The following is a 24,973-nucleotide window of genomic DNA, read 5'->3' on the forward strand; positions in this document are numbered from 1 at the left end:
TGCGGAAAGGCAAGGAGACAACCCCAGTATATGGCTGGGCTGCAGCCCCTCTCTGCTCCTTCAGCGGGCTGCCTTCTGGCTGCAGGCTTGTTCCCATCATCTAGCCCATCTCCCCCTGCAACATTTATGTTTACATTCGATTCTCTCTGCATTTTCTTGGGATTTTGCTTGATACTGTTCTATATTACACTCTTACAGTCAGAAATTTCTTACTGCCAAACCAGCCTTTAATCCAGATTCTGACCTGAGCATAAGAAGTAATCCGTGAGGGTACTCTCTGTTGCTTTAGCTATGGCTAACTGATGGTGATCATAAATATCCACTCTAGTAATTATGTTGGGTATTTTCAGTGCAGGTTTCCATGCAGGCATGTTTCTTTGGTGGCTAAGTATGAATTATGTATTTTTTTAATATTAAGTTTATATGGTTGGTATTTGTGTAAATTTATGTAATTATTATTTCAAATTAACAGTAGTATTCACTTTTATTACTAAGAGATGAGCGCAGGATGCAATGTCTTCCCTTCCCCTCCACCATGTATTTATTTCAGTCTTATAAGAGGAGTTAGTGATGAGATGTGGCTGAGAAGCCTGTAACATATCTCTAAGGGAGTGAGACAGTTTTCAGGCTACTAATAGTTTCTGTGAATGCCAGTGTAAAATCTTGTGAGGCGCTAAAGAGTGTTGTTGAAAGTAATGTTTCTGTCTTGAAGCTGTGGAAACTATGAGAGAAAGCATGATGGCTGCAGTACATAATTGCCCATCCTTCCCCTCTTTCACCTGCGAGCTGGAGGTAGATGAAAGGGCACCTGGCAATACCTAGCTTCTGGGGGAAGGATGTGTTCTGTCGGTGGAGGTGTTTCATTTCACCCACACTTCTTTACAGTTGGTCCTGAAGCAGGGAACTTTTCCTTCACAAAACTGCTAATTGTTCTAACACAAGCCTATAAATGTTCATTGGGGAAAAGAAATTGTGCATTTACAGTAGATTGTAATTTGAAAAGTAGCCAGATGCTGAGTGCATCCCAGTACATTTCCCAAATTTACTTTACTTTGAATATAATTAACTTCAGGGTCTGTAACTTGCTCTGCCAGTACCAGCATCACTGACAATATTAATTTTTTTTACAGATTGGGGTAATTATGAGCCTCATACCAGTCTCAAATGAGCTAATAAAGAGAGCAAAGCATTATAGAAAAATCCAAGTGCAGTTTAGCTTGTCAGGTAACCTTCTCTATGCCACAATACTTTAATAATTATTTACATTACAGTGAGCAAGTTACTGCTTTTTATTTGAAAGATCCTCCCTTCTCCTCCCTCTCCCCCCCTCCCCTACCCACATTTCCTTATGGGTGTGATATTGGGTAAATGTCTCGGTATTTATACTAGTTCACCAAAATACTTCTCATGGTACAACGCCGTATGAAATGCCCAGTCTTCAGATGCCTTGAGGATTTGCAAGTGGGGTCAAAAAAAAGTCCCACACCTGGGGAAGTCCAAAGTCCATAGGTAAGAAAAAGATAAATCATTTGCAACACAAACAAAAAAGAAGCCTGTAGATAAGTAAATGAAACATATTCCTGGTGAGAGATAGGTAAGGATGCCTAGTAGGTAAGTCCCACTAACAATCTGCTGAAGTACATGTCCTGGAGTGACTATGCAGGTGCCTGTGAACCTATACCTGAGTATATTGAACCTTATCAAGAAGCTGGAAGCCTGTGGCTCTGAAGGTTGGCAGGGCTCTCATGCTGATAATAGAGTGCTTTGGTTTTTCACTTGATGTTTCTGTCTTTTTTGAGCTTTCAAAACACTGTTTCTGGGATTTAGAGTTTTCATTACATTTTCTGCAGCTGACTCTGGAAGGCTGAGGTGAGCAAGAGCAGGATTTCACCATAAGCTTCTACCATGGTCAATTCATGAAGCTTTATAATTCTATAATACAGTGAATACAATCCTATAATATGATAACTAAGTTTTTAATTTTTGGTTATAGTTATCATATTATAGGTTTGTATTCAATGTATTATAGAATTATAACTTTTGTATATAGGATCCAGAAACTTCCTGGAATCTATGAAGCAATGGCAGTACTTGGGAGACTTTGCCTCATGCTCAAGAAAGCTTGATAGAAACTTGTTTTCAAACTTGGCTGTTTGTAATTCACTTACCATGCAGAAACATGTTAATACAATTTACCTTTGGGAGGGTTTTTTTTTGTTTGTTTAAATGAAGTCAGTGGTCAACATAGAATTTTAGAAGTCTTGGAAGAGAAATTTGTAAGTCTCAATCTGTGTCTTTTTTGTGCTGTTAGACTTGGAAAAGTACTGGTCAGTGTATTTGAACAGGGAAGGCTTTTTGATTACTGAACGGGCTGGTGCCTGATTTGCCACTTGCCTCATAAATGTTGGCATAAGAGTCTGTTGGAGTGAGGCAGTCTGTGCCATTCCTGAGGGTGAGGTTTGAGACCTCTGGGGAGGTGGGTCACAAGTCTCATGTCCTTAGTGACATGTTGTGTTTTGCAGTAGAAAGGACAGAGACAGGAGAGCAGTAACATAAAATGTAACAGTAAGTTAATTTTAGAAGCCTGTATATAATATTGTTGTTCTTGTGGAGCTGATGGAAGATAGGTAAGATTTATTTCTAAATACAAAGAAAAGACTGATGCCATTAACTGCAGGTTGATGAAGTTACTTTACTAGCCAAACATTTTCTCTCTTAACCTGAAAGTTGTTTCCTTTTGTCGCCTTTATAATATCTACATATTAACAAATAAAATCTATGCATGTAATATACAACCTGATTCTGCCTTCACGTGTTCTGGCTTTAGTCACACTGATCTCAGTGATTTTGCCACTTGATAGAAGTGATAACTGTGTTGCAACCTCTTCAACTGATTTCCAAGTGAGAGTTAAAAAGTGAGACAATGATGGGTGGAGCGAGGATGGGCTTTCATGTGTGCATGTGTGTGTCACATTAAGTCTGGCAAGGCTTTGGTGCTATTTCTGTAGCGGTTTTATAGAATAGGGTCAGAATCACAGAATGGTTTGGGTTGGAAAAAACCTTAAGAACATCTAGTGCCAAACACCCTGCCATTGGCAAGGATGGCTCACTCTAGACCATGTTGCCTGAGACTCCATCCAACCTGGCCTTGAGCACTGCCAGGGATGGAGCATTCACAACTTCCCTGAGTAACCTGTTCCAGTGCCTCACCACCCTTACAGTAAAGAACTTCTTTATGTCTAACCTGAATGTCCCCTGTTTCAGTTAAAACCCATTACCCCCTGTCCCATCAATACAGTCCCTAGTGAAAAGTCCCTCCCCAGCATCCTTAGAGGCCCCCTTCAGATACTGGAAGGCTGCTATGAGGTCTCCACACAGCCTTCTCTTCTCCAGGCTCAACTGCCCCAACTTCCTCAGCCTGTCTTCATATGGGAGGTGCTCCAGTCCCCTGATCATCCTCGTGGCCCTTCTCTGGACTTGTTCCAACAGTTCCATGTCCTCCTTATGTTGAGGACACCAGAACTGCACACAACACTCCAAGTGAGGTCTCACGAGAGCAGAGTAGAGGAGCAGGATCACCTCCTTCGACCTGCTGGTCACGCTCCTCTGATGCAGCCCAGGATATGGGTGGCTTTCTGGGCTGTGAGAGCACACTGAAGCTGGCTCATGTTCATTTTCTCATCAACCAAAACCTCCAAGTCCTTCTCTGCAGGGCTGCTCTGAATCTCTTCTCTGCCCAACCTGTAGCTCTGCCTGGGATTGCTCCGACCCAGGTGTAGGACCTTGCACTTGGCATGGTTAAACTTCATAAGATTGGCATCAGCCCACCTCACAAGTGTGTCAAGGTCCCTCTGGATGCATTCCTTCCCTCCAGTTTACCAACCGAACCACACAGCTTGTTGTCATCGGCAAACTTGCTGAGGGCACACTCAATCCCACTGTCCATGTCAGCGACAAAGATGTTGAACAAGACCGGTCCCAACACCAATCCCCGAGGGACACCACTCGTTACTGGTCTCCAGCTGGACATTGAGCCGTTGACCACAACTCTTTGTGTGCAGCCATCCAGCCAGTTCTTTATCCACCGAGTGGTCCATCCATCAAATTGATGTCTCTCCAATTTAGAGACAAGGATGTCATGCGGGACAGTGTCGAACGCTTTACACAAGTCCAGGTAGATGACATCAGCTGCTCTACCCCTGTCCATCAGTTCTGTAGCCCCATCATAGAAGGCCACCAAATTGGTCAGGCAGGATTTCCCCTTAGTGAAGCCATGCTGGCTGTCACCAAGCACCTTGTTGTTTTTCATGTGCCTTAGCATGCCTTCCAGGAGAACCTGCTCCAAGATTTTGCCAGGCACGGGGGTGAGACTGACTGCTCTGTAGTTCCCTGGGTCATCCATTTTCTCCTTCTTGAAAATGGGGGTTATATTTTCCCTTTTTCCAGTCATCGGGAACTTCACCTGACTGCCATGATTTTTCAAATATGATGGATGGTGGCTTAGCAACTTCATTCGCCAGCTGCTTCAGGACCTGTGGATGGATTTCATCAGGTCCCATGGACTTGTGCACGTTCAGGTTCTTAAGATGGTCTCGAAGCAGATCCTCTCCTAGCTCCATGTTCTTCTTACATGATACTTCACTGAGGGTTTTAATACTATTCTCCAGACCTGAGTCACTTACTTGTGTTTCATGAGTGTTGCAGGGAAAACCTGCTCAGCCCAGACGGTTTAAACCAAACTGGGATCAAAAACCTTTGTTGAGCTTTTGAGAGCGTGGAATTAGGCAGCAGTCAGTGAGGTGTTGCATTCAAATAGTAGTACAAGAGGTAAACCACCAGATGAGACACATGAATGTTACCAAACACAAGCAAATATCTAAATACCCTCTGCTACAAACGTTACCCTGTGTAACAAACGCAGAAGAGATTTCTTGAATTCTCCTTTCCAAGAAGACCTCACCATAGGCAGTGTAGTAGCAAATGCCAATTGGTGTATTGATAAGGAATGGTGAGGAAATGCTGCATGCTCTCTACGTTTCTGCCAAGTTTATGCAGATGGAACCCAAACCCCTTTCTTTTCACCTTTGGGATCGCCACACTCCAGTGACTGCACGTGGTATAAAAGCCTTTACGGATACAGTATGAACATACAGATTTATTTAGAGGGACACAAGAGGTTCCATTTAAACTTGAGAAGAAACTTCTTCTCAGTGAGGGTGACAGAACACTGGAACAGGCTGCCCAGGGAGGTTGTGGAGTCTCCTTCCCTGGAGACATTCAAAACCCGCCTGGACACATTCCTGCGTAACCTTATCTAGGTGTTCCTGCTCCGGCAGGGGGATTGGACTAGATGATCTTTTGAGGTCCCTTCCAATCTCTAACATACTGTGATACTGTGACACCCCACGGCGATGCCCAGTGTGTGGCCACCATGGGCAGGGACATCCCCTGGGCCTCCTGGGCACAGGCACTGCCTCAGGGCCAGCAGGACAAAGGCCTTTCCCCAAGTGACGCTGGGTGAAGGGGCAGCAGCAGCAGCAGGGCTGCGGTGGGCAGGGCTGCAGGGGCCCCGTCACCCCCGTGTCATAGTGCCGGCACCCGGCCACGCAGCATCACAATGCTCCGGGGCAGTATGAGTCCAGCGCCCTCCCCTGCCCCACTGCCAGGGTGCCCAGCGCTGCCACCAGGACAGAGCTGGCAGGCGGAGGGCATCCGAGAGGCAGTCCTTGGGGCACCGGGGGAATTACTGGCAGGGGAAAGGGGGTTGATGGGGGCAACCCTTGAAGCTGCACGAAGCTGCAGGAGGTTCTGTGCTGCGGTTCCAGCTCCTGGAGGGGCCACGCTCAAAGCTCATCGGATCTATGGATGGATGGATGGATGGAAATCCTGCCTCAATCACTGGGGAGCTCGCTGTCCTCATCTGCTGGGCACCAGGGTATTAGGTGAGGGGGAGACTAAGGGAGGGAACACTTGAAGCTGTGAAGCTGCAGGAAGTTCTGTGCTGCGGTTCCAGCTCCTGGAGGGGCCACGCTCAAAGCTCATCAGATGGTTGGATGGATGGATGGAAATCCTGCCTTCAGTCACTGGGGATCTTGTCATCCTCATCTGCTGGGCACCAGGGAATTAGGTGAGGGGGGGACTAAGGGAGGGAACCCTTGAAGCTGCACAAAGCTGCAGGAGGTTCTGTGCTGCGGTTCCAGCTCCTGGAGGGGCCACGCTCAAAGCTCATCGGATCTATGGATGGATGGATGGATGGAAATCCTGCCTCAGTCGTTGGGGAGCTCGCTGTCCTATTCTGCTGGGCACCAGGGAATTAGGTGAGGGGGGGACCGAGGGAGGGAACACTTGAAGCGGCGAAGCTGCAGGAGGTTCTGTGCTGCGGTTCCAGCTCCTGGAGGGGCCACGCTCAAAGCTCATCGCATGGATGGATGGATGGAAATCCTGCTTCAGTCATTGGGGAGCTTGCCGTCCTCATCTGCTGAGCACCAGGGAATTAGGTGAGGGGGGGGACTGAAGGAGGGAACACTTGAAGCGGCGAAGCTGCAGGAGGTTCTGTGCTGCGGTTCCAGCTTCTGGAGGGGCCACGCTCAAAGCATCGAGGGATCCTGCTTTACTTGTCAGGGAGCTCACCGTCCTCACCTCCTGGGGAGAGAGTGGCAGTAACCAGAAGAAAAAGGATGCACAGGTGGCTCAGTGCCCTCCCCCACTGCCAAGCACAGGAAGGATTCGTGCTCCGAGGATTCATCAGGCCAATGGCATTTTGCTGTTGTTGGAAGCCCCTGAGATGGCTTTAGGTGGAAGCAGAAAAAGCAGTGCCAGTGTCCCCTTGTTCCCTTAGAGGCGTAACCAGCGTGTGGAGCGGGAGCAGGTCTTGCTCACATGCTCAGGGAGTAGCCGACCGCCAGCACTGGGGTCAGGAAGGAATTTTCCCCCGGGGCAGATTGGCACCGGTCCCCGGGGGTTTTTTGCCTTCCTCTGAGCACTGAGCATGACCCCTTGTCAGGGCTCCTGGGTCCATTCTGGCTGCGTTATCGCCCGGTGCTCATGCTCCACGAAGGCGGCCCCTCGTGTCCTGCAGCTGGGGGAGGGAAGTGCTTTTTTCCCCCCAGGCTGGACTAGCAAGCGTCCCTGGGGTTTTTTGCCTTCCTCTGCAGCCGAGCACAGCCCCTTCACGGGGCTCCTTTGGGTCATGGTGTCCCGAAGGCAGCTGCTCGTGCTCCACGCAGGTGGCCCTCGTGCCCCGCATCCGGGGAGAGGCAGCCTTCTGGACTCCCAGGGTGGCCCCAGCGTGGCCCCGGGACTCGCTGCTGTCCTCTGGAGTACTGAGCACCAGCCCTCGTCAGCTCTTCCCTGGCCCTTTCTGGCTGGGTTCTTTCTTGCACTGCTCTCGCACCACCACGGCACCGCTCCTGCCCTGGCTTTCCTTTCTCAGGCTGCAAGGGAGGGTTTTTCCAGCTAAACTGAAGGGTCTAAGCTAAACCAGACTAAAATTAACTAAGCTAAACTAAAATCACTTTATTTAGAAATAAATCAAATACTCTTTCTACCCGTAACCGTTCTGAGTTGTGTCTTTGAAAGCTTGCTGTCATTGGTAAACTTGCTAGGGGTGCACTCAATCCCACTGTCCATGTCACCGACAAAGAATTTATAGAAGAATAAAGCTGTCCTGCTTAGCATCTCGCAGTGGAGGAGGGCTACTACCAAGCTTTTAAGCCACCTTGGAATGCTTTTGAGTCCTGCCTGCTCTGGAGATGTTATGGCATTACACTGACTCAAAGCCCCAACAGAGCCCTGGGACTCATTAAGCTATGAGCATTGTGCTCCAGTTAGACACCTGCCTCAAGTTTCTTTAGATACAAGAGGGTTCTATAAGACAGGGAGTTGTGTTGGAGAGGGCAAAGAAATATTTCATGTACATGTGTAGACCCAATAGTTTATGCTCAGTCTATTAAAATGCTTCTTACAGGTCTGTATCAAAGCTGGTGTTACACCACCAGCTTCAGAAGGATACCTTTTTAATGAGTGGGTTTTGTCATGTTAAACAGAGAGTGGCTGTAGTTTGTATACAGGAGGAGTTAGCTTGGGTAGAAAATGGCAGTTGAGCAGGAATGGAAAAAGTGGCTTTTAATCACCAGGGCACAGGAATAGCCTTGTTGGATTAAGTGCATACCTGAGGGAAAAATAATGACTTGCAGAGAGAAGTATCATTAAATGTCAAAAGTGGTCATTTAGAGAGAGCCTTCCATGGTATTTATATTTATGGCCAACCCCTCCAGCTCCAGAAGGCAATGGAGGAGTGAGATACGAGTTGCCATGGGTACAGTGGCTTTAGATAAGAAGTCCAGATTTGAGATAAGGGAAGCAGAACAGAGGAAAGATTTTTTGATGTATGTGCTTAGAATATAGTGGCTCCATATGGGGAGCTGGATTACCAGTCCTCTGGCTAGCCTTAGACCTCGAAGTGAGGATTTACCTATAAGACAGTTACTACTCAAAATTAGAGCATTTTTTTCTCAAAACTGGTAACAGTTGAAAGAAAAAAGATAGTGTTCAGTGCCAAAAAAAACAGGATTTCATGGTGTACCCATGGTGTCCTGGGTGAAGCAGTAAGCAACTAGACAGTGTATTGCTGTTTCATATTAGTTTTAGTTACAACCTCTTGTTTCTGATTCGTTACCCCAAAATATACCTATATGTCTTGCCCAAATGCATTTTTTAAAATCCTTGTGTTTGCCTAGTGCTAAAGAAGAGGCTGCATGAGCTAGCAAATAGTGCTCTCAACTTTGGTTCTAGGGGACATCCCAACCAACCCAGGGGATGGGGGACTTGTGGCTGGAACATGGAGGCATGTGTGACAAGCAGAAGAACTCACACTCTGATACTGTCTTGTAAGCAAGATTAACTTTGTTGGTGAGCTGACACACTTTGAAACTGTAGAGGCTACAGTCCAGAATAAAGCAAAATTAATATAAGGGTATTGATCAAGTCATGGATGGAGCGGTCACCCTGCTACAGGACCTGACTGCCTTCTTGAATGAAAGAAATATGCTTTCAAAATGTGTGCTGCTGATGGACAGAGCCTATCTGGGAGTTGTGTTTTACCAACGACCTCCAAGTAAAGAGAAAGGCTTATTTAATTGATCCTGTCAGATTCAGTTTTGTGATAAAAGATGCTGTGTCTTCACTCAAGTACCAGTGAGGTGGGTATTTTCCCTCAATTGCTGTATAATTTTGCACTAATATAAAAGGAGAGAATACTGCAAAATTGAGCAAAGATAATAAAATTTGTATCCCTTATGCAGCTGTTTTCTCAATAATATTTCACATAAAATACTCCAGTAGAACTCCAGTAAGAAGTGATTTTGTGACTAGGAACATCATTTACTGAACTTTGCATAGTTGAACTCAAATCAAGACTCCTGGCAGTCCTGAGTAATAAAAACCTCTGGAAAAATGGGCCAGCTTGTCCTGAAGATGGACTAAATGCCAAGGAGCAGGAACATCAGATTATTGTAGCTTGTTTTCCTAATACGTTTTCTTATGCTGTTAGCTAACATCTAAGAAGGCACCAGTGCTAAAGCTTTTCTTATGACTGATATTCAGAGAGCATTCTCTAGTGTCCAGTAAAAGGTATGTCGTTGTGATAACATCAACATAAGAAGGACATGGAGCTGTTGAAGCAAGTCCAGAGGAGGGCCACAAGGGTGATCAAGGGGACTGGAGCACCTCCCATTTGAAGATAGGCTGAGGAAGTTGGGACTGTTCAGCCTGGAGAAGAGAAGGCTGCGTGGAGACCTCATAGCAGCCTTCCAGTATCTGAAGGGAGCCTATAAGGATGCTGGGGAGGGACTCTTCATTAGGGACTGTAGTGATAGGGCAAGGGGTAACGGGTTAAAACTTAAACAGGGGGAGTTCAGGTTAGATATAAGGAGGAAGTTCTTTAAGGGCAGTGAGGCACTGGAATGAGTTGCCCAAGGAAGTTGTGAATGCTCCGTTCCTGGCGGTGTTCATGGCCAGGTTGGACAGAGCCTTGAGTGACATGGTTTAGTGTGAGGTTTCCCTGCCCATGGCAGGGGGGTTGGAACTTGATAAGGTCTTTTACAACCCTAACTATTCTATGATTCTCTGTTATAGTCTTTCCCTTATCAGGGACATTGATAAGGTTCCTCTTATCTACCAGGATGTTATTTTCATGAAGCTTGTAGGAACTTAGCAGGTTTCTCACCCTGATTGCACTGTCTGGAACCAGCCAGTAGGTCTGAAAAGTTATACTGGGTTGGGAAAACAGACAGAAACTGTTAACACACCGTTCCAGTGTGATCGCATATGTCTTCCTAGTGTATGGAATCAGCCTAAAAATAATGTGTAAGGGTCAAGAAATAATTACATCAATGGTTGCTGGGAAATGCAACAGAAATTACAGCAATTCCCCTTTTTGAATTATGCATCTCGATTATCCATTTATTATAGCAGCTATTTGTTACCTTTTGGATTAACTGTAGGATTTTTTTCCCTTTCCAACTAGCAGGGCCATCAGGCTATCCATGCTGGCAGTACTCTAACAGTCAGACTGTTTTAAAGGAATGGTGCAGTTTACAAGATGCTTGGCTGTGCACTTCTGTGAGATGATCTGGGCAATTCCCATGCACTCTCTTTCCTGTTCTAAATGAGTTTTTTTGCTTAAAGTCCACAATTCTCTTGATGAGTTACTGTCTTGGAGTGGCTATTCTAGAATTTCTTATCATCCTTTAGAAGAAAATGTGAATGGTGTTCTTAGTGTTAGGAATAAATATTTTTAATAAAGTTTATAAATGTGCAAAATGGATTTCAGAATGAAAGTCATTTGTATTGTCACAGTGCAGATAATTGCATTTACTGGCAGAGGCAGGCCAACTGTGAAAACTTCTGCAACATTTGCTGCCAAGTACAGATGAATGCAGAAATAGTTGACAGAACCAGATATCCAGAGGTAAAGGACCTCTGTGTATTTTGGCATAGTCCTTAACAGCATCTGGAAGGTATTCTGCAGATAATGTCTGGTATTTCCAGCATTGCCTGTGTTTAAAGCTCAAAATATCCTGGTGATAGGAAAAAAGGGGTAGAGATTCAGTATTGAGATAATTCCCTCTAATGTATGTAAGATGCTAAGGAATTGAATTAGAATTTGCTCTAAATGCAGTTTAACCTGTGCTAGTAGTGAAAAAAAGTCTTACTTTATCCTCAAAGCTGAGGAAATCTGGCCCTGAGAACGTGCCTTTAAATTAATCGTGCTACATTATTTAATAGCTATACAATTCTCAGTCCCTTTGGTGTCTGTTAACAGGTTCCCCTGTAATTGCTGCTCAGTTTTCTCGGAGAGATCATAATTTAGTTGTTTAGTATGTTAGTTGGAAACAAAGTTCAATGTGTTCTAAAAAGATATTCAGGTTACCAGTGACAGTTCCAGTCTGTCATGTGAAGAGACTTTTTAAAAGATTTATTTTTTTAAAGGAGGCTGACTGTAGCCTGCACAGGTATTTCCAGCAATAGTGAAAAATCTGTCTGCAACACTGTCACTGCTGAGAACCTTGAAATGTCCGAGCTACCCATCCTCTGAAAACTGCTGTAATTGTTGTGCTTTCACCATTCTGTAAAGGATCCTGACTGTGGGAAGCACAGTTCATAAGCTGACCCTGGATTTTCCATGTGTGTTGATAATGAGTTTTCTGTTTAGCCCCTCTGTGGCCCCCAAGCAACTTGCTTTCAGACACTGCCAAATTAAACTTTTCCCCCTTTCACTGTCTTCTACACAAGTACCGTGATTTGTGCATATTTCTGATCTCTCTTCTGTTTCTTTGCAAAATGCTCCATTTCCACCATTATTTATTTTTTTCACAAGCACTTGCATTTTTGTCATGTTTGTCCACCAGTGGGCTGAGAACGCTGGCGTCATAGGAAATGAGACCCAGAAGGGAATCCTGTATGTCCCCAAACATAGAGTCTGGTCACCAAACTGATTCACATCGCAGAAGATGTCAATTAGAAGTTAAAGACGCTGCCGTCTCTTATGCTTAGTGAATGCCTTCTGCTCCAGCTGGTGATTTTTCTGTTTGTGGTTTGTCAGTAGTCACATGTAATTTATAATTATTTGTGTAAATGGGCTGAGGCTCCTTACCATTGGTATTGACTCTTATCCCATGGCTTAACAAAACTGAAATAGTGAAAAGTCACATTAAAAAACAGTGGGGAATTTTTAGCAAAGCCTCAAACTATCAAGGCAGATATTGTCCTGACGGCTACCTCTGCTCTAAGCTGAATCAGATCAACTGTCGCCGTGATTTGCCTGATTCAGGGCTTAACCAACTCAGCGTCAGTGGAAGTCCCTTGTTGTTGGAAAACACATTTTTAAACTTGAATTTAAAAAATAATTAACTCCACTAGCGCACTCAGAAGGGACAACGAAAGCTATAGGGCCTATCATGCAACCATGCAGTGTAAATTATGGAGTAGCAACCACTGTCCTGTCCTTTTGAAACAAAAGTTTGTATGTGAAAAGAAAAAGCTTATGACTAGTGTTGCTGGGAGGCTGGCTGCCTCCTGAGCTGGCTGGAAGCAAGTACAGGGCTCCCGGGCGATGCACAAGGCTCTCGGATGCACAGATGTGCTCGCTGTTCACTTCTGAGGCTGCAAACACACAGCAACACAAAACTGCTCTTGAAGGGTAAATGAAATGCGACAATGCAGTGGGTAAAGCCTTTTCAGTGACAGAGCTGTCACTGACTTTGGCAGAGAGAATTTACTCTTTTATCTTCTTTCATTTATTTTTATGAGTAAGCGTGCTTGACCACATGGTAAATATGATCAGAAAGAAGGTCTCAGGACACCGGTCTGCTCCAACTGCTATCATATGCCAGGCACAAAATGACTATTACATATGTAGCATTTTCTAGAAAATCCCTATATGCTACTCCTGACAAGAGCAAAGAATATGGGCTTATTTGCATTATTTCTATAAAGCTTTATCTGTCATGACTTTGCTTGTATTCCATCCTTGGAACAAGGAGTTTGCATTAGAAAAGGGAGATGTCCTTATTGCTGTATGTGGAAATACAGGTTTTCAGAGGTGCTCTTTGAAAAAATTGAAATACTCAAGTCAAGCCTGGCTCATTTTTTGACTTAAAAAAAAAATAAAATCGAAAATTTCTGGTTTAACCTCTCTGTTCCAGAATGCCACGCAATGGATTTATTTAGTGTTAGTGTTTTATCTCCTTTTCTAAATTACATATAGGATGTGATGCCCCACACTTTCTCTTAAACTACTAGTTTCTTTTGCCCATTCTCTTCTGTTTTCTGATGTGGATCTGACACCTGCTTTGGTATGTGCTGAATACTTTGTCTCTTAGTTTCTGGCTATCAGATCTGATGAAGAGCTTTGCCTGTCTAAATGTTGAAGATTTGCCTCAGACTTCCAAAGCAATTGCACAGGTTATGTGAAGGATTTATTTTCTTTCCAACGGAGTTATTCTTTATCGCATTAGATTTTTCTAACTTTGTCCTTTACAACAAGCAGCATAAAATTAAACCAATACAACTATTTTTATTTTTACTATTTTTAAATTTTAGATGTTTTGTCTGTGTTGCTTCAGGAGCTATATATTTATAAATAATTTCAAGATAAGTAATCACTGAATATCTTCTTTTTGAGCTGACTTTTTTTAAAGTATACTCTGTTAGGCCTGGGAGTTGTTATGTTATACTCTAAAGCTGAAAATATAATACCAGGGAATAGACAGATGAAATAAGTGTGTTGTATGAATGGTACAGCCACCTATTATTCTCTTTTTAGCACAGATTATGATAAAGCTGATCTTAATGTAACCAAGCCATTTATAAGTACTAATGGCTGGAAGGTAAAGCAATACCAATTCCATTTAGGAGAATGATGTCCTGAAGGGTATATGGGGGGAAAGATGCCACCCTGCATCTTTCACTTTTTGCCTTGACACTGACTGCTGGGCATGTAAGAGATGTGATACAAGAGTAAATGAGGCTTTTAATCTAACCTATGGTAGCTGCTCTTATGAATTAAATAAGGCATGATTTTAAAAAGGCTGATGACTGCTGATGAAGAAAAAAAGTACGCAGGAAGATGCTGGTTTTATTCCCAGAGCTTTGCTTTCACATTTATAACAAAATCTGAAACCAGGTCAGTTGTATGCTTCCTTTTTTTGCTTATGTGGAGGCAGATATTTTTCACACATGCTTTTTTTAGCGCTAAGTTCTTTATGGGTCAAATCTTAAGTAACTTAACAGCAGATTAATATTTTACTGGCTGTGTCTGCATGGTCTGTTGTGAGTTGCTCAGTCTCTGTGGTCCTGACAGTCTGAAGCCCCCAACTGATGCTGTAGGCTGCCATGGCTGAGCTAGTACACCTTTACAAGGTTGTCTTGGGATCTGCCATGGGGTCGCTGGAAACCAGGGTGCTTCTTGCCAGGACAAGGAGAAAAGTTGGTTGGATATGCCTGCTATGCATTATGTGAAGTCGCGTACAGACAGCCAGGAAAAGCCTCTATATCTGACAAAAGAACCTTGATTAAACAAATCTGGGCTTGGTTTGCTAAACTCCTTCTGTACCAGCAAACTCTTAGTTTACTTACTACTTTTTTCACCATAATATTTACCACCATTGGTTAATATAATAAGTAACCGTTAAATCACTGGCAAAAAAGAAGGGGATTTTTTTCTTTCCAGGAAAAGTGTTTTCTGCATTTTTGGCCACATGATATTTAGTGCAGTTCCTTGCATAGCTGCTGCAATTTGTTAAAAAAAGTAGGGCTGTAAGTTGTTCTGTTTCCATGTAATGTTACGCCACATGGAATTCCAGAGTTTGAAACTGCATCTAGTGGGATCTAGGCTGCTTTCTCTCCTTCTTTTCGTCTCTCCTTATAGCAGACTGACCTTCTGATCCCTAGTACACCTTTGCATGGGATTATATAGACTGCAAGAAACAGAATTTGACCAATGTTTTTTTAAGGTGTGTGTTACAGCTGCCAAAGACTGGAAACAATGATAATGTTCTAGACCAAGGAAAGACAATGTTTTGTAGTATTCTGCTGAATTTAAAGTTCCAGACTGGTCAGCGGCAATAAAAGTTACAGATTTTTATAGACTACATTTTTTTTGGTGTGATATTGGATGTGTTTGAAGGGATCATCAATATGGCATTCATTCTAAGGCAGAACAGATTCATGCGTCTGTGATACATTTTATATGAAGAATTTGTTCAGTGGAAGTGGATCATGGATTTGGTATTAAGGCTGCTCCTGTGTTCTCAGAATACAGTGGAAGCTACTTCTTTTCTTCCTTGCCTTCAAAAAGAAAATGCAGTCTCTATAGCAGCATGTACCTTCTCGTTACAAAGCAAGATGTCAGAAAGCCAGAACAGATTTTTCCCTAGAAAAATTCTTTTTATTACTTTAACTTCATTTTTGTGCTTGGTTAAGGAGTTTTGCTCTTATTGGACTCTCACACACACTCATCCCACTTTGATTTCTCCTGTACTCCAGCCTGTCAGTAGTCACATTTCTGTAGGGTGAAGATGAAGTGTGAAGGAAAATGATGTGTGCCTTCTCTTTCCATTTTTTCTTGCTTTCATGTTTATACAAGGGCTGAATGAATTTTCACTGTTCTTGCATGCCAGTTTCCTGCTTATTAGTTGTTTTCCAATAGCACCTACAGATCCGCAGTGCGTGCATGGGCATCAGATTGGCAAAGGGTGAAAGAAAAGACAATGCCATTTGGGGAACTGACGCAAAGAAAAGCAGAGTGACTTTCCTAACATCAGGCAGAATTACGGCAGAAAGCTGAAATTTGAGATAAGAAAATTCAGTTTTTCTTGAGTGTCATTGCAGACTTGTCCTGTCTTGGTGTGGTTTTGATTTTTGTAATGAAGTGTTTTTTTAACAAGGCATGTCCTCTGCATATTCTTCCCCATCACAGGCATTAAGAGATCGAAGTGTATTCTAAAGTCACGGTCACAGACAAGTGAAATGTAAGGAAGTGAGAGAACAGAGGGTGTTTTAGTTAAATTATTCACTTGCTCACTGAGGAACTGCTAGCGTCTTGTTCCTGTTCATGGAGGCAAGTTGATATAGGTACACCTATATGGAAGGGAAAGGCATCTAGTACAGTAAACTACTTTGATCTGATAAAGTGAAATAAGCTGTACTGGGGCAAAACCATCTTACTAGTGTTTCTACCTTTATGTTGATGAACTGTTTCTTTCCTCTGTATTAGGCAGGGTCTATTTGTTGTACCGAAGTGGTCTGAGAGTAGATGTTCTGTCACTGTAATAAATTTGCTGTGGTTGTCCTGATGTCAAAATTAAGCAAAAGTGAAGTTAAAATAAAACTTGTTTCGCATCACTTCCTCAAAAAGGGACAAGAGAGCTCAGAAACATGAGGCTTCTGTTGGTGTAGGTTTGCTGTCGTTCATGTAGGTTGGATTTAGGTCTGCAGCACTTTTCTCTAACCAGCTGTTGGCTTTGTTTTGACTGGGTCAGCCTCCACTCCTCTATGGTTGCTGTTGTGGTGGGGGCACCAGTACCAGCACATGCTGCTTGCAGAAGGTTGGTGACTTGGCTGCAGGTGTCCGTGTTCTTCCTCAGGTAGTGCGAGCTCCAGCCATCTGAAACCTACCTAATGTGCTGGGGAAAAGTGCTGGAAACTCCTCAGGAAAAAGCACAGCCGTCTCATGTCCCACCTACAGCCGAAGTACAAGAGTCAAATTTGGCACTTGGTAGTTTTATCAGTGGGACAGACTTGATTACAGCTCTTCGTCGTGATGAACAACAAGAAAAAAACCTGGAGTGGTATATGACTGGGGGAAAAGTTACTAAGAAAATACTGTCAGACTGGAAGGGCTGCCTGTTTTTTCTTAGAAGTCTCCTCACAGTATCTTGTAATGTGTTTCTGCTTGAATGTACATCTGAGTATACAGTTGTATAATCATCTACATGATTTTCCTTCTTCCCTTTCTCACAGTGCATGCCAATTAAAGGCCTTGGATTTGTGCTTGGAGCCTACAAGTGTATTTGCAAAGCTGGATTCTATGATCCCAACATCTTCTCAGTGAACAGCTTTCAGAGTAAGTGCTTTTGCATGAGTTTTATTTTTAAAAACAGAAAAAATAAAACAGAGCTAATATTAATAATGCAGGGCTCCTTTTTGTCCTCATCAGGGTTATACAGTAAAATCCCAGTGGTTTGCAACTCTCAGATTATATAATCACTTAAGGAGTTCTAGCCCTTTGGTTTGTCATTCATGATGCTCTTGGGGATCCTGTAAAACATACTCACTTGAAGAATATTTGATTTGTAAATAAATTTAAAAGCATGAAAAGAACTCTTGCTATGGAGAAACAGAGATTTCTGGCATCTGTGCTCAAGCACAAGTACTGAGGAAATTTTCCAGTAGTTTTCTCTTTGGCCAGAGCAAACAAGAATGTCCTAGCCTCTGGCTTTGTGTAGGCTTTAATTGTTTTCATAGAATTATCATTGAATGGTCGGGGTTGGTAGGGACCTTAAAGATCATGTGGTTCCACCCCCCCTGCCATAGGCAGGGACACCTTCCACTAGACCAGGTTGCTCAAAGCCCTGTCCAACCTGGCCTTGAACACGTTTTCATTTTACTTCATTTGCAAAGGAGAATTCAAAGGAGCATTCAAATTTTAATAATTGCTGATGAGGTACTGGAAATGGGTCAGGCCTGAGAGTCTGACTGGCTCTATGATATGAACGACATACAGCCCACACTTGCCCAGGACACACATTGTGTGGTACTTAGACTGAGTTGCTTATAGTAAGGGAAACAGAACTCTGTTGATACTCAGCAGGGAAGATACATAACCTGCATGCCCAAAGCTGATGTCTGTTATTTTCATCATATGACCAAAGTGTAATTGCTGCACAGATTTTGTGCCAAAATTGTTGCAGTTAGAGCTCATGATACAGTCACAGGTGTAAAGCTGTTGCTTGTAGGTGTAACAAGGCATCCTTCTCTGCCTCCTGCTTTCATGTGAATACCATCCCCAGCTTCTTCACATGATCCTTTAGCCAAAGGTTCATGTCATCAGTTCTCTGCTGCAGGAGCAGTTTGTATAAATACCTGGGGATGAGTAGCTTTCACCAAGCTTGGTCCATGACTGCGTGTATTATTTCCTGCCTTGTGTGAACCCTAGCTTTTCCTGTTCCACTACAGAAATACCTTTAATATTGTTCCACACTTAATGTGCACCCCTGTGATGATCCTAGATACAGATTCAGGAGTTTTGTACTGGTAAATCGTGTGGGATTATATGATATGGTACATATAAAATCATGCCCCCATACTGCAGATCTGCAAATAAAACTTCCAAGTTCCTTCCTGTATTAGTTACTCTTGAACTCTGCTTTCTTATGTAAAATGTGATGGGGATTATAGAGGAAAGGTGAGTAACTTTTGATATTAGGAAAGCTTTAAAATTCTCTATTTGTTCACAGCCCCAAGTTCCAGATACTAAATCTTTTGACCTATGTCATGGGTTGGCCTGTTTTTTATTTATTTGATCTGGTTTGCATATAGACTGCCCAAGATAACTCAGTATCTCATATATATATGAGAGAGACATATATATCGTGTCCTGTATATATGTAGCATAAATAGCATGGTTTGTTCAACGGGTTATCTGATGAGTATTTGTTTCCCTTTTCATACTGTGGAGTCTTGCAGAAGGCAGCTTTGTGATAGTGCTTTTTCTCTTGGTTGTTTGAATCTTTTGGTAGAGTAAGGATTCTGCACTGCAGTGAGTTATGATGGAGTTGGGATTTAACTACTATATAAAAAAAAAAGATCTTGAATTTTTTGTCATACCAAATGCTACAGAACACACAAAAATAATGTGGGTAGAGATCATAACAGCATTGATCATTAGGGATGAGGATGAGATTTATTTTATCTCATATCAGCTGTCTAAAATGTGTATGCTTGGCATGTATTAGTCCCCTGGGTTTCAACTGCAGTCAACACCAAGAGCAGGGCTCCCCTGGAGGGTACTTCTGCCGCTTTCGAAAGGCAGAAATTGTCTTTAGATGGGAAAAGTAACTCTTCAGGCAAATAACCTTTATTTTCTCCATTTAGTATAGAAGGAGGAGCCTATATAGCTACCTTAGATTAGACATTTAGCTTCTAAATAGCTAACATAAAGTGAAATTGGTCTCATTAAAGTTTTTTCATGTGCTGATATGTTAGGGTGTGTAATTACATGATCTGGGGTCACTCTGATTTGAGCATACGTTAATGAGAGCTAACATAAACATGAGTTTTGATACAGCTAGTAATAAAAAACCTCTTCAGTTCATTCAGATGCAGCTCGATCTGCCAAGCTCTACAGGTGGTTTCAAAAAGTGAACAGTAAGACAGCTATTGTGAGACTAGAAATGGCTTAAGTAATGGGAGAAAAGACAGTGGTTCAAGGAAACTTAACCCTGTCACCCAGCTGCATTCTGTAAAAAGAATAAAAGAAAAGATGACATGGTTAGAACGGCTGTAGTATGTGTTTGGAGGTTCAAACTGATACCAGTACAGGAATTCTAGATATGAATCCTGCAAGCAGTTTTGACAGAAGATCTCTTTGTGGAGCTAGACTGGTGAAGTCTTGTGAAAAATAGGGATGTCATCGCACATTTTAACACACCATTGATTTGGCTTCAGCCACGTTCTCTTCCTTCTGGAAGTTCCTAAGGCTGTCTTGCTTACATGAAACATCCTCAGCAAATTCAGTTTTCCTTCTTATTTAACAATAGTTTTTGGGTTGTTTTTTTTTTGTCCCCTTTTTCTTTTACCTTTTTATTCAATTTGTTGCCTGTAGGGTAAGCAGTCTTACACAGGGGTTATGGGCAAGTATTTGTGGATCAGAAAAAACAGGAATCCCCCTCTGTGCTCTGTTGCTGTGTGCACTTTGATGGACAAGATGTCAGCCCAAGAATCATTGATTTTTGTAGATGAAATACTAACTTGCCAATAGGTTTTCCAGATTTCCTGGAGTGCTGTATGAATAATGGAGAATTATGCTTAGTGTAAGTGCACTGGTTTTGCTTTGGAGACAGAGTAGTGCAATCATGCAACAGAACAATGAACAAATGTTAATTAAGAAGGGTTTTATCTAATTTGAAGACAATTAATTCACTAGATAGCGTATTTATGAAATTGAGGAACAATCTGAAATAGGATCAGAGCTTGTACTGTGAACGTTAAGTAGTTAATGGGTCTGCTCTTCCTGTGCCTGTGTAAAGTCCTTTCCTTATTCCCAAGTCTTTGATGTAATTTTTTCGCCTTTGAAGGATTCCCATGCAGATTTAGCCCACTTTAAATTCCGTAGGAAAGTGTTTGGCAATTAATAAGATCACTTTCCCTTATGTCTAAATCGGTCTGTTTTCTGAATGTGACAAAAGGAGAGTGAACAAGAAAAGCAGTCAAGGCAAGCCATTTTGTAACTCATAGAGGCCAACAGGGAGGGAGAGAGAGTCAGCACAGGACTTCTTCTCCTGTATAGCTGAACTGCCCATCCCATACAACTAAAGGTGTCTCCCCTTTACTCTCCTGAATCTTTCAGGAAAGGATGCAGAAAATCGCTTTTCCGGTGGTGAATTGTCAGAGGAAGTCTATACCTGCCTGCCCTGCAGGGAAGGGTGTTCTTACTGTACAGATGATACTCCCTGCTATGCACAGGAGGACAAGTATTTACGGCTGGCTATCATCTCATTCCAAACTCTCTGTATGCTGCTGGACTTCATAAGCATGCTGGTAGTCTACCATTTTCGCAAGGCAAAGGTAAGCAGACATGTTTTACTTTGATATTCGACTCATGGTGTGGTACGGACTCATTTATGTTATAGCTTCTCATGTTATAACTGACTGAGGCAGTCAGTTTCTCAAGTGAGGAGCTCAACTGAAGGACAGGGTGTGATTTACAAACACAAATGCTTTGCATTAGGCATGGAGGTACCTAAATTGTTAATGTGGTTTTTGTTGTTTTTTTTTGTGGGGTATGTTGGGAATCTGAGCAATATATGTCTCCCACTGAAATCTGCTTACATTTATGGATGATCAGCAAAAATCAAGGAAACTACTATGTTCAAAGTAGTTTTGGAAAATCAGGCCAATTACATGGGTATCTAAGGAGGCACGTGGGTATTTATAATCTCGGGATCTTGAAAGTCTGGTTTGCTGCTGCTGGGAATGATGTTTAGTTTCAATGAATTCGAGAGACTAGCTGGAAGGTAATTGTATCAAAGAGAAATCTTTCCAAATAATTCTGGTTCCTAGAGAGTTTAATCTTGATTCCATGGTCAAAGATTTTTTTTTTATCTAAAGTGTGAATATATTAAGGAGTGTTTATAAATTGCTCTTGCAGGCTGTGGTTATGTTTTATATACTAACTTAATGAACTTTTTGCTTTTACCTCACTTGAAGCCTTCTAACATGTAAGATGCCATTTACTGTTGCCTCAGTAAATGCAGAATATTCTCTGAAATTTCCAAATTAGGAAAAAAAAAAAGAAAAGGAAAAAAAGAAGTAGAAGCTGGTACATATTTGCTACCTGTATTTGGGAGATGTAGACGTGCACACAGTAGTATGCTATGCTGTTGAAACCGATAGCTTCTTTCACTTTCCATAGCTAGATGAGCATTTCCTTTTGGGTTTTTGGTATGCTTGGTCCCGCAGTCCTACTCCTACAGTGTCTGTGTTACAAATGCGTGGTTCATTTTGAAAGACTTTAATATCCTGGCAGGAAATCACAGAATGAGCAGTAAGAGTGTTTGTTTTATTCTCTTCTGTTTCTGACAGTCTTTGTATTTAATGATATTGCATAGAATGATTCAAATGACAGACTTAATTGTATTTATAAAGTTTTCATTGTGAAAGATCTGTTGTAGGCATCTGTTCATTTGCTTAACATTAACTTAGGAGAACTTCATTCCAGTTTTATGAGGTTTTAGTCCACATAGTAATGTAACTCGATTTTAATGTCATAGACATGATCCTGAAAGAAGCATTTCTTGCAAAACTTTACCTTCTAGACCTGCAAAGTGAAACAGAGTAAATCACTTCGATCACTTGATATGCAGGTATTGCAAGTTTGGCTTGATTATTATTTCACACTGAAATATTGATCGTTTTGTAAGAAATTTCTGTGCTTTCTGATACATAGTTAGAGATCTCAGATGAGTAAAATTGCGTACACTCTTGCACTTGTACACTTAAGTGTCTTCTGATACACATATCCACTAGAGTAAGAAAAAGATACATCTTTATTAAACGTACTACAGAAATCTTGTCTTTCACAAAGCCTGCTAGTAATGAAAGATGCATTTTTACTTTTGTGATGATTAGCCATTTCTCCAAAGTAGGCCATGAGAAAAGAAGCAGATGGGATCTGAATATTTAATACCTAAGTAATACCCCACTGCGCAGGCCCAAAGGGTTTACTCGCACTTGCAAAGCCCTGTAGCGACAGGCGAGGGATGAAATGGCAGGTGATAAGGTGCACTGGAAGCCACAGACCCAACCCTGCATGCAGGCTCTTCAGGACATTGGTCGCTCAAGATTGACCCAGGAGATGACAGTCTTATTTGGCAACATCCTGAATGACCAAGCAGTTTTTTTTTTCCAACCGGATTTGCCTGTCCTATGTTGCCCTTTTAGTCATCATTGCACTTGTCATAAGTGTGGGTAAAGCCTTTCCCGAATCTTCGTTCGTGAAGCCAAGCCATAAGTCAATACCAGAGAGGCACATACACACCTTGCCTTGTTTCTAAAGAACTTTTCAGTCTTTATGAAAAAGATTGAGCTTATTTTCTTCTAGATTACTTACATTATAGCATCTGAATGAGAGCTGGACATAAAACAAACCCTTTTTTTTTCCAGAAAAGAATGTGATGCCTTTGAGACATTGCATTTCATTCAGTTGAACAGAGATGGATTCATTTATAATTTGCTACCTTAGAAGAGTGTTCGCTTTGCTTTAACCGTATATCCCACAAGGAAAAGGGGAGGAAAAATGAGACAAAAAAAAAAAAAAATTGGTGATGAACAGTCCTTTCCTGCATGATCAATGTTTTCAAGGAATAGAAACTGATAAATAGATGTTCCATTGCTTTTCATGTCGTTCAGCTGAGTTTTTTTCTTGGATTCCTTTTATGTTCTTTATCTTGTTGGTACAGCATGATTTTAAAGAGAAAAAGATCTTGTGTGATTACCATTAAATGAGAAGCTGTATGGAGGGCAAACACACTGAGAACAATGAGGATTTGCATGAGAAAACTTCTAGTTACATTGGATAATGGCACAAATTTGGAGTGAAGTAACTGGTTGTGTACTCTCCGCCAAGGGGGAAGACTAATGAAAGAACAGATACTGAAATATATTCAAAGTATCTTCATTTTGAGAATTTGCAGCTGGTAGTGAAACAAATTTTAATTAGGTTAGTATATCTGTCTGTGATTAAAGTTACTCTGTTAAACTGCTCATTTCCATTGCGCTGGGTGGTTGTCAGAGAAGAACATTTTTGGGATTCTGTCTTACATATGGCACTATAATATTCAAATAGTTGCAAAAAGTAATCTTTGGTGCAGCTTTCTAACAGAAAGAACTGCGTACTGCTACCGTATCAAGGAACTATCTTCAGTCTATTAGAAGAGCAAAGGATGTGGGTTAAGAATAATGTATAAGTTAAGGCCACAGTGCTGGAAAGAATGATGAGTAGATATGTGGCATTTTGGTACATTTATTGATCAGTAAAATGAGCTCAGTAAAATGAGAAGGCAAATGGGATCAGACTACCACTGTAGAAAAGTGACTGTGCAAAACACTACTTAGTGCTTGTAGTTTCTAGAGGCTTCTGGTAAATGTTAACTAAGGTCCTGAGAGGTTACGATCTGCAAACAGAAAGCACCTTGGGAAGAAACACCCCTGGCATTTTGACTGTGATATTGTGAGTATAATTCAGAGAATGATAAGGACCCTTTAGATCATGATGCAAAAAATTCAACAGATCAGTAAGAGCAGATGCACATCTGAAGTATTTTAGGGGAGAGATACTTCAGATATTTGTTGCACAGTGGTTACACATATTATGACCAAACAGTACTTAAAAAAGATCTAGTGGTCCTCTTCCAAAGAACATAGAAATAGGAACAGTTTTCAACTGTTTTCAACAGTTGCTACCAAAGTGGTTCAATGAGTGAAAGATTTTGACAAAATGAATGGTAATAAATAGGCAAAACCTACATCAAGCCAGATGGCTGGCTTCTAAAAGCAAGAGTTCTCTTTAGAGGAACATTTAGAAGTCTCTGAAGTTTCAGGTCTTTTCTTTCAGAACTTCTGAAGGTTCCTTTAAAGAGTCCTCTTCAGGCTTCTGAAAGAGCTCTGCAAAACTACTGAAGTATTTGCTGTGGAGTGAGCTACTGCTTACATTAATAGCAGTAGAGGAAGAATGGAAGATAGGAAATGTGACATCTGTGTTTACAAAGACTTCCCTTGATGGTGACAAGTACTAAAGATCAGTAGGTCCAACTTACACAACTTGCAAATTCATAGGAATGGTAATAAAAAATAGAACTACTTGTTCCATGGATGAGTGTGGGAAGTGGGCTTTTGTGAGAATGTGACACCCTACAAATATATTTATGGCTCTGTGAAGGTGGGTTATGAGCATGTGGATATGAGAGTACTTCTGCTAAGGTTTGACACCAAAAGCTTTTAAAAATTATGATCTCAAGGGGCCAAGCTACACTTCTTGTAGGTAACCAAGAGATGACTGAGGAAATACAGTATAAAACCATGTAAAACAGACATGTTGACATGTGAACAAGTATCATGGTTCCTCTTAAGATATCACTAGAGGGTGTTCAAAGCATCTCTCAAGTGGTTAAAAAATATCAAATAGGTGTTTTAC

General features: G+C 41.9%; 1 protein-coding gene across 1 annotated transcript in view; it reads left to right on the forward strand.

Annotated features, from left to right (window-relative positions):
* Positions 1-24,973, forward strand: part of GPR158 (G protein-coupled receptor 158) — a 190,436-nt gene that overhangs the window by 69,738 nt on the left and 95,725 nt on the right. The window contains exons 3-4 of the mRNA XM_057432434.1: positions 17,023-17,125; positions 20,630-20,847. Of these exons, the coding sequence (XP_057288417.1) occupies positions 17,023-17,125; positions 20,630-20,847 (321 nt within the window). The remainder of the gene's footprint in view (positions 1-17,022; positions 17,126-20,629; positions 20,848-24,973) is intronic.

The sequence above is a fragment of the Pezoporus wallicus genome, unplaced genomic scaffold (assembly GCF_028554395.1).
Source record: "Pezoporus wallicus isolate ANWC-B61680 ecotype Strahan unplaced genomic scaffold, APGP_CSIRO_Pwel_v1 scaffold_2584, whole genome shotgun sequence".
In the NCBI taxonomy this organism is placed as follows: Eukaryota; Metazoa; Chordata; class Aves; order Psittaciformes; family Psittacidae; genus Pezoporus; species Pezoporus wallicus.